This window comes from Cyprinodon tularosa, unplaced genomic scaffold (assembly GCF_016077235.1).
Source record: "Cyprinodon tularosa strain WSP-4 unplaced genomic scaffold, ASM1607723v1 ctg410, whole genome shotgun sequence".
NCBI lineage: Eukaryota > Metazoa > Chordata > Actinopteri > Cyprinodontiformes > Cyprinodontidae > Cyprinodon > Cyprinodon tularosa.
In genome coordinates this window covers 44,202-57,517 of record NW_024039131.1, presented here as the reverse complement: position 1 = coordinate 57,517, position 13,316 = coordinate 44,202, and the positions used below count along the sequence as shown (strand labels likewise).

The 13,316-nt window shown below is 43.3% G+C and overlaps 1 protein-coding gene across 7 annotated transcripts in view; it reads left to right on the top strand.

The window, feature by feature from the left end:
* LOC119792144 (paramyosin-like) overlaps positions 1-13,316 on the top strand; it is a 39,478-nt gene that overhangs the window by 18,144 nt on the left and 8,018 nt on the right. For 5 of the 7 annotated variants that reach the window (XM_038298633.1, XM_038298632.1, XM_038298629.1 and 2 more), the window contains 7 exons: positions 4,265-4,336; positions 4,430-4,486; positions 5,261-5,323; positions 6,304-6,366; positions 6,453-6,515; positions 6,590-6,652; positions 8,368-8,451. In XM_038298633.1, coding sequence (XP_038154561.1) covers positions 4,265-4,336; positions 4,430-4,486; positions 5,261-5,323; positions 6,304-6,366; positions 6,453-6,515; positions 6,590-6,652; positions 8,368-8,451 — 465 coding nt within the window. The remainder of the gene's footprint in view (positions 1-4,264; positions 4,337-4,429; positions 4,487-5,260; positions 5,324-6,303; positions 6,367-6,452; positions 6,516-6,589; positions 6,653-8,367; positions 8,452-13,316) is intronic. The other 2 variants (XM_038298631.1, XM_038298634.1) reach the window with 2 other exon arrangements.

Here is a 13,316-nt window from a genome sequence, read left to right as displayed (position 1 = left end):
ATTTTGTAAATCGATCAGTCTATCGTTAATTCTTTCGATTAATTGGTTAGCCAAAAGTTCTGTAAAGAAGATTACTAATGACATTAAACCAGGTGAAACCAAAACATCTCCTCCTGAAGAGCTCCGGACGGAAAGTATTGACAGACAAAAACATTTTATAGTCGTATTTGCAAAATGTTTATTAATTTATTTTACAGTTTTGGTATGATTACTGATCCAAGTGGATTACTCTGTCGGGGAAAGCCAGATTTTACATGTATATTATGTTTTAGAGTCTCTATACTCCATTTAATGATGAATCACTAAATTTGTTTACGAATATGCAAATAATCATTTAATATGATTCATGTTTTCAGCCACAGATAAAATACATGAGATGGGCAACACAGAGTAACTACAGCCCAGATGTTCAACTTTCATAGTGAAGTTATTATTTTAATGAATGTATTATTTTGCTTGATACAGACAGAGCATAGTAGGTAAAAATATAAGAGTGGGGTTTAACTCTGCACAAGTCTATATATTCAGAAGAAAGTACTGTATTTACCGTCTGTCTCAGTTGTTCAAATAAAACCATTTTACAAAGTGGAAAACAGTCCTAATTCCACATTCATCAGAGCCGGTGATACTTCAACATTGATAAACAGCATCTAGTTAGTGTAGTGCTTAAAAATGTTTATTAATGTAGCAAAATGCTCCTTTTCTCTTTAAACAATGAATTCCTCTCATCAGTACTGATGCTTATGTCAAGCATAAAAAAAAAGGCATGCATAATGCATAGTACCAATGACACCAGACCAATAGTGTCCCTACCAAAGTTCAAATCAAACCTACGCTCTCGGGTGCCATCCTTCATTGCAGCGCCCCTTTTTTTTTTTTTTTTTTGGTTTATTTATTTATTTTATCCAAGTAAGTTTTTCATAGTCTTTATCAGGACCTGGAGAGTCTTTGTACCACATGGTAATGTGTAGGTCATTCGGGTCCATGGACTGCTGTACAGTCAGGGATGGGATGCCCAGCCTCTGTCTAAGCAAAGCATAGAGCATCCCTGCCTAAGAGGTTAACTGGACATTCAGGTAAAGTCAGTACAGACAGCCGGCAGGAGAGTCCTTCAGGGTCTCTCAACCACACAAGCTGGATCTCCTGCACAGCCTTTAAATGACCTTGAGCTGATCAGACTATGACAGTCTCAGGTCCTTGGCCAGCACCTGGAATTTGTTGTTTAACAGTTGTTCTGCATGCACCACTGTCACACAGGAAAACTGTTGGGGTGCTATTCACATGTATAGTTAATACAACTAATCATTATTTGTGCATATTAATTATGTTTTTGATAAAAATGCTTTGGCTAAAATGCCTTCAGAAGGCTGATAAAATAGAGAGGAAAAAAGGGACAAGAACAGAGGGACAAAACCTAGAACAAATAATGAATGTCTATTCTATTAACATTTCTCTATCTGTAGAATGGGACTGTTTTATAGGTTTTCTTGTCAGGGGGCCCCCTGCCCGTCCATGCCCAGGGCCCCAAATTTCCCAAATCCGCCCCTGCCTATAGACCATCATGACAGGAAAAAATTGATTTTCAGCTGGCCCCTGACCCGCCAAAGGATTTGGCAGCTCAATTAAAGGAAACACCTCAGTTTCAGGTTTGGGTTCAGGGGCTGGCTGTGGGGAGATTAAGCTCCCCCCCCCCCCCCATATCTTTTGACCAAGCCCCCACAGGTCCCCCAGAACAGGTAACCCTTGTGGAGGTGCTGGGCATAGGAGAATAAGCCGGTGGATTCTCAACTTTAGGAGTTGGCAAGACTGGGGCTGAAGCAGAAGCAGCAGCAGCACCAAGTTCATTTGGGTCTTGCTGTAAAGCTGCTTGTGCAGCTGCTTGTGCTTGCTGTCTTTACGATGGGTATGTGCAAGGGTATGGGTTCTTTTATTGTGGTTCTGCAGGCTCCTGTATCACACAAAATTTAACAGGAGTGCCCTGGACCATCAGAACTATTTCTGGTCTATATTTTTCTTTTAAAAAACAAATCTTCTAGGTTTAAGACATCCATATTTTCATCCTCTATCTCTCTAATAGAAAATGGCTGCTCATCTAGTCATGCTGAGCTTCCTATTTTTGTGGTTTACTTCGACAGTGTCTAGCTATGTGGCCTTTTTTTCCACATGACCAACGCGCTATGGAATCATCAGTTGAGTGTGATCCAAAGCCTCTTCCCCTTACACGGCCTCGACCTCTGCCTTGGCCTCTACCTCTGGACTGCTGATAAAACACAGTGTCCTCTTCCTCCTGATAAAACACAGTGGATTCTTTATTGTGATTCTTTTTACTTTTTATGACTTTCTCTGCATGCAGGGCGTGATTTATATACTTTTGGAGTGTTGCACCACTCATCTCTATGTGGTGACGATTTACCCATTCTTGAATTATACATTCTTCCACATCCTTCTTTGGAGAGGGAATTCCTTCTACTGCTTTTCTTTGTCTCTCCTCTCTCTCTCTCTTAACTCTACGCTTTCCCTCTTCTCTCTGTCCTGCTAATTTCATCCAGACCATGGTTTGCATGTAACCTTCTTTTGCCATCAAAGTGTCTTTATTTTTGCTTTTTGTTTTTATTTTTTGTTGCAATTCTTTAATGTTTGTGGTGCTCAATTTGCCATTAAAACCGTAGTTTTTTATCCAGTAACACAACGGCTCTACTGCCGATGGGTCATCATTTTCGACTGCTTTCCAATCTTTACACTGGAGTTTCTCTAATAACTTCTGTTTTTCTTTACTTTGCCCTTTTCCCATTTTGAACTAAATTTGGGCCCAGTGGGTTTTCAACACCTGTCGTGTTCTAAACACTGGGGCTTCAGACAAGATGGTGATCAACTACTTTTTGTGGTAAAACTCACTTCAACCTTTACAGGTGGAGTTTTCTTGTCTACAAACATCCACAAAAGCTCACCATTTAACCCTTGTCTTTTTGGTATGAAATACAGATATCTAGTGATATCTATTTTACCTTTCACACACACACACACACTGCGCAGTTAACTTTTACTTTATTTTAAACACAGAGGACGCCGCCATCCTATGCAGAATTTAACTAGTTTACAACTAAGGGAGCCTGCCCTTACAAACTAGGGGAGCCTGCCCTCCCACGGACTTTAACTGTTTTAAAATTTCTATTTTACCTGATAGAGTCTAGAATTGTCAGGGTTTTAGTACAACAAGGGGATTCCGTTACCCCACGCGGAGAGGACTTCGCTGTCCTTCACTTCTATCTCTTTTTTTTTTTTTTTATATATATTTTTATATTTTTATAAAAAAATTTTTTATATTTTTATATATTTTTCTTCTAATAATTCACTCACTCCTTATTAAAAGAAAAACTACTCACAATTCTCTGCGTCCTCGAAATGCTTTAATCGTCGGACCCCAGCTTGTAAGGGAGAGACCAGTCCCGTAAAGGGTCTGTTTGCTGCGGCCGCAGGCTTATCTGGATCTCACTCACCTGCTGGGGGTCGTCGGGTATCTTGCAATCCGGCTCGAAGGACCAATTAATGTTAGGTTTAAACACCAAACACCTTATTCAGTAACCTGTACAAAGAAAGACACAGAGAATTTAGTATGATTTACTTGCAAGGAGAGTGATCAGAGACTGTTCAGTTACAATTCTCCAAACCACTCTGAAACAGCTCTGCCCTCCAAGCATTTTATTAAGGAACGCCCTGGCTACAATGTTGGTTCCGACTGCTAAAAGGGAGGAGGGGGTGAAACCAGTCGGAACCAGAAGTTCTGCATAACATCATACAGTATCATAAGATAAGGAGAGCTTTCACTCCTTTCTCTCCGTTCTCCTTGACCTCGACTGGTCTTCCTGCACACACTAATAACAAGCACTAGAAACACAGCAAGTAAAACATTTCAACACTCTGTGTAATACAAGTATACAGGAATATGCAAATGTGTAAATATGAATGTATAAGTATAATATGATTAAAGTAGAATAACTTGTACAATTAATCCAACAAAGGTCAAAGATGATGAAGTTTTAGCTGAAATTTGCTGAAATGTAAGAATTCTACATGCATTTCAATGGGACAAAAAAAAACTACAAAAAATATCTTTACCAAAAGATATAGCAGGATTCTCCTGAACAAGCTGAACGTTTTGATACCAAAATTGTTGAAATCGGTTGAAAACTGCGGGACTAGTTAGAGTCAGAAAAATAAAAAGTGAACAACAATAAATTGATTTGATGTAATTTTTCCCTTTCAGACCAGGTTCATGAGTTGAAGAATAAATTCAGCTCCAGCCAGCTGAGCCTGGAAGGACGGAGTGCCTCTGCTGGTCAGACAACTTCATGATTGTTCGTATTATCAGATTATTTCATCCTTTTCATCCTTGCTGTCCTCAAACTACTCGACTGCTTATTTGCTGCAGAGAATCGCCTAACTGATGCTGAGAGACAACAAGACGAGCTGAGGAAAACCAACGCTGGTAATCTGTGGATTAGAAATCTTTCATAATTGCACAAATAATACAAAATAAACTGTTTAGATTGTTTCCTGCCCCTTTGCTCCCAGGCTAACCTTCTGGTTGATATTCTTTTCTAATTTTATCATGTAGGGATAAAAACTTTTGTTAAAAGTGGCTTTTAGAGGTCTAATCAGCCCCATTTACTCTAACAGTCCTAAATACAATCTAGATAAACTTACTGCAAAGGTCATCTAATTAGTATAGATCTGTGCACAAGTATAACAGACCAAACCTCCCAAGACAGGGAAGTCTTCCTCACTGATGAGGAGAGGCGACCAAAAGGCCCGTGGTGAGTCTGGGGGAGCGTCAGAGATTCACTGCTCAAGTGGAGAATGTGTTGGAAGAACAGAAAAAGAAAAGCTGTAAAAAGACTGACCTGTTTGTAGTTTTCCACAAGTCATTATGAAAATACAGCCAACATGTATAAGAAGGGGATCCAGTCTGAGTAGAACTAAAATAACATAACATTTACACGTGGAATAAACTGAACTGTTTTTTTGTTTTTATCAATTAGACTTGTTAAAAAATAATAATTTTAGAGGCTGTCATTACAGGACATTTGTTATTGTTTAGAAACTGGATTAAAATCCTCTGACTTCATAGGGATGTGAGGAGGCAGAGTAGGAAGGAGATTTTAAGAAGTCATCTGTTTAAAAAGAATCTTTATTTACTCTAAAGAAACAGGAAATGGTTTCTTGAGCAGCTTCTTTTTAATTAAAGTTTTTATTCTCTTAGAGTTGGAGAGCAGACTGAGATCAAGTGAAAAACAGCTGGAAGATTTGAGGACAGCAAACACAGGTATTTTTACTAGCTTATAGAAAATTACACGCCTTCTAATAACATTTGTTTTGTGGATATAAAAGTCAGACTGATATTCAATGAGAAAAACTGGGAACAGTTAAAGTTTCACACTCGTTGCTACAGAACTGAGGTCCGTTTTATGAAGCAGCTTCACTGAAAACTCCACATTTTCTAAGTTTTCGGTTTCCTCACCCTCTGTATCTGTTGCCATAGTAACATCCTCCCAGAGCTAACCTGGTCAGCAGCAGGTTTCCATCAGTAAACTCAAGAGTTTTCTCTGTCTTCGCTCTCCTCACAGCCAATCACGCTGCTCTATTTCCTGATTTAGTCTGATTTTTGTCCCAGTTTTGTGCATAAAATAAAATATAATTCACTGGGTCCATCAGACATATTAGCTTTTATAAACAGACATTTCATGTCCGTTTGATGAGGATCTCTTACTCTGCACTAAAAAAAATTCTACTGGTGAAAATCGAGCGAACTTGGGCTCAAACACTATCAAGAGGATTTTAATTCTTCCCTGTTGAAGGTTATTCCCATCAATTTAGTCGGACTTGAACGACTCCGGACAGCAGAGATTTAGTCCTTTTACACTCTCTGATTTCTGACTCCTAAAATAGGGCGGGGACATGGTTACGCCAAGCAGCTTTCAATGGCGGTCAGATATTAATGTCTATGCCTACAAACCCGAGCTCCACACTAAAGGAGAAAGACAAGAACCAGACCCTGGAATCATCCTGAACTCATTGATTCTTAACTCTGTCCTAACACCCCAAATCCAACCAGTTTGATCAGAGCAGGATGATCCAGCAATGGTTCCCAGAACTCCTCAAGGAACCATTGTTGGATCTCTGCCTGATCTTTCAAATCACATTTTGATGACAAAAACGACCAATTTATCAACTCAAGATTAAAACAGAATGATTGAACATCAGTTCCTTGATGAACTCCTTCCTAAAAGTTGCTTTTCTGTTTAGAGGTGGAGAGCAGACTGAGATCCAGTGAAAAACAGCTGGAAGACCTGAAGACAACAAACACAGGTACCACAGGAAGCCTTCTCACTCTGGCCACAATAAACATTAGCTAACATATGAAACACATCTGTAAAAGCTGATGTGTTCTGTAGATATGCTGGTCAGGTTTGGATACACTGAGGGAAAGCTGGAGCAGCTGAAGAATCTCTCTGAAGGTACCATCATCAGTGTGTTTTGTTCTTTTCATCCTGGATAAAATCACTAAATGAAACAATGATTTCCTGCTTAGTCCTGGAGGTCAGACTGATAGTCAGTGAGAGACGGCTGGAAGACCTGAAGACAAACAACTCAGGTAATCCATCAAACTGTTGGACTGACTGAATATGTGTTCCAGTTTTATTCAGTTTACAGAGAATCACAAACAGTCTGATTGTCTTTGAGAACCAAGAAAACAAGATGTTCTGCCTCAGATCTACAGTATGAAGATTTTCCAAATAAAAGTTTAGAAAATCTTCCTTACTCAGATATCTGGTGAAGAATCAAGGTGAGGAGTCTGGATGAAGTTAGAACCTGACTCCAGTCATCTCATCAAGTCAGTCCATTCTTAACATGATGACTTGATGAGATGACTGGAGTCTGGTGTGCTATTGCTTGGTTGGAGAGAAAACCTGCAGCCACACGGCCCTTTCTGGAACCGGTTTGAGACGCCTGATTTAGAATCAGTCATGTGTGTCCTGCTGCTGGAGGACCTGGATGACTGATGGAAGGATATCTGCAAAAACCCTGACTGAGAATCAGGCTGTGGCCTTCAGGGTGGGATTGGTATCTTTTCAGAAAGTCCACAGAATGTGATGGATGTGAAAGTAGAATGAGAGGCAGATCTTTTAGGCTACGTTCACACTGCAGCCTGAAGTGACCCAAATCGGATTTCTTGCCCATATGCGACCTGGATCTGATCTTTTCATGGCTGTCTGAACAACACAGATCCGATTTTTTTCCAATCCGACCCAGGCCACTTGGCTATGTGGAATCTGATACAAATCTGAACTTTTCAAATCCAACCTGTGTCTGAACGGCCAGGTCGGATTTATCCGACCTTAACGCCATTAATACCTGACAAAGGTCACTATTCTGCGTCTTGCTACGCAGAAGCGGCAAGAAAAACAACAACCATCGCAGATGGTGATGTGGAGAGCAGTATTTATGTTTAAACATATTTAAAAAAGATTGAGTTTTTATGGTTGGAAAAGATCGCTAAATGCGTGGCGGTACTAATATCCATGTTTACTTCCATAAACACACCTGTGACGTCATTGCATCCTCTACTGCGCATGCGGGACTGCAATTCACACAGGAGATCACATACAAGTCGCATATATTTGGAAATATGAACGGCAATGCAAAAAAAAATCAGATTTCACAAAAAAATCAGAATTCAGCATCAAGTCCTGCAGTGTGAACGTAGCCTTAGTTATGCTGCTATAGGCTTAGACTGCTGGAGGACATAGGGACCCCTTTTTCATCATTCTGCTTCATTCTATCTCTATTCTCACCTCTGCAGAATCTGTTAGTTCAATCTCTAACGTTCTGCTCTCTCTGCTTTTTCTCATAGCAGCTTCATCTGGTCTGTTCCTGTTTGGCTGTGACTCCATCCTGGAGAGAAATATCAGCTGTGCTGCTGCCATCAACACCTTTGTTTCTAGATGTTGGAGCTTGGCCTGTTTTTCAGTGTAGCCCTGTTTCTCTGACTGTGACTAACTGGATGTGCTCTCTTCATCCTCTGACATGGAAGCTGGCTCGGCTCTTGTCTGCCTGACTGTGTTTCCTGGACGGGGCCGCCTGTGAAGCTGGTTGACATTTGCCTTTTGCATCTATGCTTCTTTTTCTATGTCTGCTTCTGTCTCCTTGAACCCCAGTTGGCCTCAGCAGATGGCCGCTCACACTGAGCCTGGTTCTGCTGGAGGTTTCTTCCTGTTGAAAGGGAGTTTTTCCTCTCCACTGTCGGTACAAGCATGCTTAATGTGAGGGATTGCTGAGGAGTCAATGAGTCTTCAACTGTTTCTCCAGAGTTTGACACCAAGCTTTCAGATGTGGCCCTCAGCCTGCAGGCGGCAGAGCAGCAGCTGGTTGATCTGAAGCAACACAGCTCAGGTGACTGTCAAGCTGATGCTTATCTTTTTAAACCATAAATCAACTCTGGTCCAATTAGAAAAGACAGAAGATTATGTGGCGGGAGAGGTGTGATAAGATTTGGGTAATTTCAATTTAGAAACACCAGGTAAGAAAAGATTTAATAGATTTTAATGACTCCGCTTAAAATGTTACCATTAAGGCACACAGACCCGCTACAGATGAGGCTTGAGACAATCTCACCAGTCAACTCTTTTATTATACAACTTTTAGTTTAATTCAAAAAGACTAAATTAAAACCTCACATTTAAAAATTAGTTCAAGCGTAACTCTGTGAGGAGTGAAATTCAGGGTAGGGTACAAAAAAGAAAAAAAGATAAACACAGCAAACAGAACTAGGCAAAGCAAAAGAAAATCATGCACCAAACCAGAAGAGGAACCACCACCCAGAAGTCCACCACCAACACCACGAGCTGACCGTTCCTGTAAAAAAAAAAACAACATTCAGAGTACAATTCCCATAATACAGTTCAGTCCACAATTTAGCAGCAGTATAGTCCAGAATTAAGGCCCATCCTGGGAGGAACCGATCCGCTGTGGCGGACGTCACTCACACAGCACCAAAAGAGTAAGTCCGAGCTGATCGCCAATCAGCCACGCTGGACGAGTGTTAGAAGTCACAGCTTTATGCCGGCCGGGGCGGCAGGTAGGCAGCTGACGGATAACCCAGCTGACAGGCGAACAACGCAGGCGAACAGTCGGCTCAGGACAAACAGCAGCGGCTATCAGAAATAAATATTAGAAACAGAATCTAAAAGCATGCAAAAACTAGCGCTGTGCTTACCACTGAGCTCTTTAAGTAGTGCCTCTTACAGGGAGGAAAGCGTGGGAAGCTTGTACTGGCAGTCCGAAGGACGATTGGTCCACAATCAGTATGCCGTTAAGCGCATTGTTTAAGTGCATGCATTCATTTGCAGCTGTTATACAGAAAATGAAAATAAATCAAAAGTAATAAACTTGCTCGAGAGAGAAGAAGCCTGCCTTACCTGGCGTGCAGCACCAACAAACGCAAAGGTCTGAACCGGAAGGAGAACAATGCAATGTCAACCCGGTGAGGGAGGGCCCCTTATATACACAGGCAACCAGCGAGCGCCACAACCAATTAGAATTAGGCACCCGTGTGGTGCGTTCAAAGCCCACCAGGGCATACTGCCACATTCCACCCCCCCAAACTGCATCGACGCCCCGGCGATGATCCAACTTAACACCAAGGTCGAAATACAGCAGACATGGTACTAGATGAAGGCATCTTTCTTACTACGGGTCTTGGAAGATGATGGAGATTATGATGCTGGCCAGCAGTTGATCGTGCTGATCTGCGCACAGTCACCTCGCTGGGACCAGACTCTGCCACCGGTACCACTGCTAATGAGGTAGGTTGGTTCAAGGTCATACCAGGAGGAGCCACGGCAGGTCCTGAAGCCCCAGGGACAGCGCTAGAAACCACAGCAGGTCCAGCATCAGAAACCACAGCGGCAGGTGAGGCAGGTGGTACCTGCTCCTGAGGCCAAGGCCTCAAGAACAAATCACCCTCCAGAGACAGCTCGTCCTCTGAAATGGAGTGATGCTCAGAAGATGCACCTTCAACAGGAACTGAATTGGGTGCATTAGCACCAATCAGGACCTTCAGCAAAGAGCGGTGTACCCTCCTTACCCTGGTCTGGTCATGAACTGGTGCCACTGAATACACTACACCACCCTCCCTTGGGACTTGGACAACTACATGCGTCACTGAACTCCACAAATCCTGAAATTTCTGACGACCTTTGCTCCCCAAGTTTCGGATCAACACAAACTGGCCCTCCTTAAGAGGAGCTTCTTTGATGTTTCTATCATGATTAGCCTTTCAGTGTCCAGCAGAAGTCTTCAACTTTTCTCTAGCACCCTCAAATGCTATTTGCAAGCGAGTCTGATGTTCTTTGACCCACTCATGAACAGTTCCCTGAACTGGGTTTTCGACCCTTCCCAACAAAAAGTCAACTGGAAGACGTGGTTCTTGACCAAATATTAAGAAAAATGGTGACTCACCGGTTGATTGATGAGGGGTGGTATTATATGCATAAAGCAACTGGGGTAAACAAACGCTCCAGTCTCGTTTCCGGGACGTGGGCAAGGTTCTCAACAGGTTGTGAAGCGTCCTATTAAAACGTTCACATTGGCCATTACCAGCTGGATGGTAAGGTGTGGTACGAGATTTAACAATCCCATACAGACCACACAGCTGCTGGATCAGAGTGCTTTCAAAGTTGCGGCCCTGGTCTGAATGGATGCGTGCTGGTACTCCAAATTTTGCAAACCATTCAGTGACCAGGACCTGCGCTACAGTGGAGGCGCGCTGATCCCTAGTTGGGACAGCCAACGTATATTTGGAAAACACATCAGTCATCACCAATACATTTTCTATACCAGATGGAGTTGGCTCTAACAAAGTAAAATCGATTGCCAAAATTTCATTTGGTTTTGATGCAAGCAAATGGCCCATAAAGCCACGAGCAGGTGGCTGGTTATCCTTAGCAACCTGACACCGCTTGCAGGTTTTACACCAATCTGCAACCTCCTGTGACATACCTGGCCAATAACAGCGAGACCGTAGCAAAGCCAAGGTTCTTTCCACTCCCTGATGCCCATGTTCCTGATGGACCTGGGTCATGATATCCTTGGTGAGGGACTTTGGCAGGAGAAGTTGGTGCACTTCCCCACCACCATCTGGACGGAACACTCGCCGATACATTAGCCCATCCAACTCAGTCAGGCGATCCCACTGATTTAACAATGCAAGAGCAGATTGTGAAAGCCCTTGCCGCTCAGTCCGATTTGGCCGCTCTTTTCTCTGCCAAAAGACAAGAACTTCCTGAAGGACCGGGTCAGCCTGCTGGAGGACATAGAGATCACCAGGGGCAAGAGCAGGAAAGACAGTTACCGAGGACTGGATGGTTTGCGTTTGCTCACTCTGCACAGCTAGCTGTAATGGCTGAGGCACAAGAGTACCTGAAACCAAAGAAGTCACTTCCGATGGGGCCGGCCACGGCCTACGAGACAGAGCATCAGCATTTTGATTGGATTTAGCAGGTCGATACTTTAACTCAAAGTTAAAGGAAGCAAGCTGGGCTGCCCAGCGCTGCTCCACTGCTCCAAGCTTAGCCGAATCCAAGTGGCTCAGAGGATTATTGTCTGTATAAACAATACATCTGTGGCCCAACAGATAATCTCTAATTTTTTCTGTCATTGCCCCTTTCAGGCCCAACAGCTCCAGTTTCATCGACCTGTAATTCGACATATTCTGCTCACTAGGTCTTAACCCGCGGCTAGCAAAAGCGATGGGTCTTATCTTCCCCCCTTGTTCTTGTAACAAGACCGCTCCCAAACCACTATGGCTTGCATCCACCTCTAGGATGAAAGGGAGGGAAAAATCTGCGTAAGCAAGGACTGGAGCAGAGGTGAGCTTGGTTTTAATGGCCTCAAAACTCTGTTGACACTCCTCAGTCCAGGCTCCAACAATACTCCGGGCAGCCTTCTTTTTAGATTCTTTACTAGTTAGCTCCGCTGCTCTACGATGCAAGGGGGCAGCCATCTTAGCAAACCCTTCCACAAACCTACGGTAGTAGCTAGCAAATCCCAAAAAGGAACGCAACTCAGTGGCCGTGGTGGGCACAGGCCAATTTGCTACCACCTCAATTTTAGCGGGGTCAGTGGCTACTCCCTGGTCAGAAATCACATGACCCAGGTAGTGCACCTTCTGCTGGAAAAAACGGCACTTACTAAGCTTAGCTTTAAGGCCCTCCTTCTGAAGCCGTCCTAACACCACGTCCAACCTCTCAAGATGTTGCTGCACAGAAGATGAAACGACAACAATGTCATCTAAATATAGCAAAAGGGATTGGCATTGCTGGTCACCAAAAATGCGCTGCATCAAGCGCTGGAAAGTGCTCGGAGCATTGCATAGGCCGAAAGGCATGCGGTTCCACTCAAAAAGCCCAAAAGGCGTACAAAAAGCGGTTTTATGGCGATCACTTGCTGTGACAGGAACCTGATTATACCCGCTGGCCAAATCCATAGTGGAAAACCACCGGGCCCCTGTCAAAGCATCAAGGGACTCTTCAATGCGAGGGAGTGGAAAAGCGTCCTTTCGTGTCTTGATGTTAAGTTGACGATAATCAACACAAAGCCTAATGCTACCATCCTTTTTGCGAACAATCACAATTGGTGATGCATAGGGGCTGGAACTTTCCCTAATGACATTTGCTGCCAACAGCTGATTTATGTGCTCCTTCACAAGTTCATACTCTGATGGAGGAATCCGACGGTAACGCTGCCGAACGGGAGCGTCATCAAGAAGGGGAATGTCATGGCTGATCAGGTTGGTGCAACCCAAATCCTGATCATTAGTGGCAAACACCGAAGTGTATTTACCCAACAGGGCTCGCACCTGACACTGTTCCTCCTCTGGCAAAGATGATAAATCAATTGTCTTGATCCCATCTAAGACAGGAGCAGCAACTGTTTGGGAAGACACATTTACAGAAAATGGGACTTCAGTTACACCCGCGGGGAGACTCACCACGCCAACACTATTTAACGATCCCACAGTGGTACGAGGGTAAAGCAGCACATCAGTGTCGCCCACATTCACCACTGGGATATAAGCAGTTCCCCGAACAACCTGAACTAAAGCAGGAGATGCTAACAAACCAACTGGTAAGCCAGACTCTGATGGTTCGAACAAGACGGTGGTACCTGAGTATTGCTCACAGCAGGTAGTCGGCACAATCTTCATTACACCTCCTGGAATGCGGCAGGCCCTCCTGCCCTGCACCCTAACCTTACTA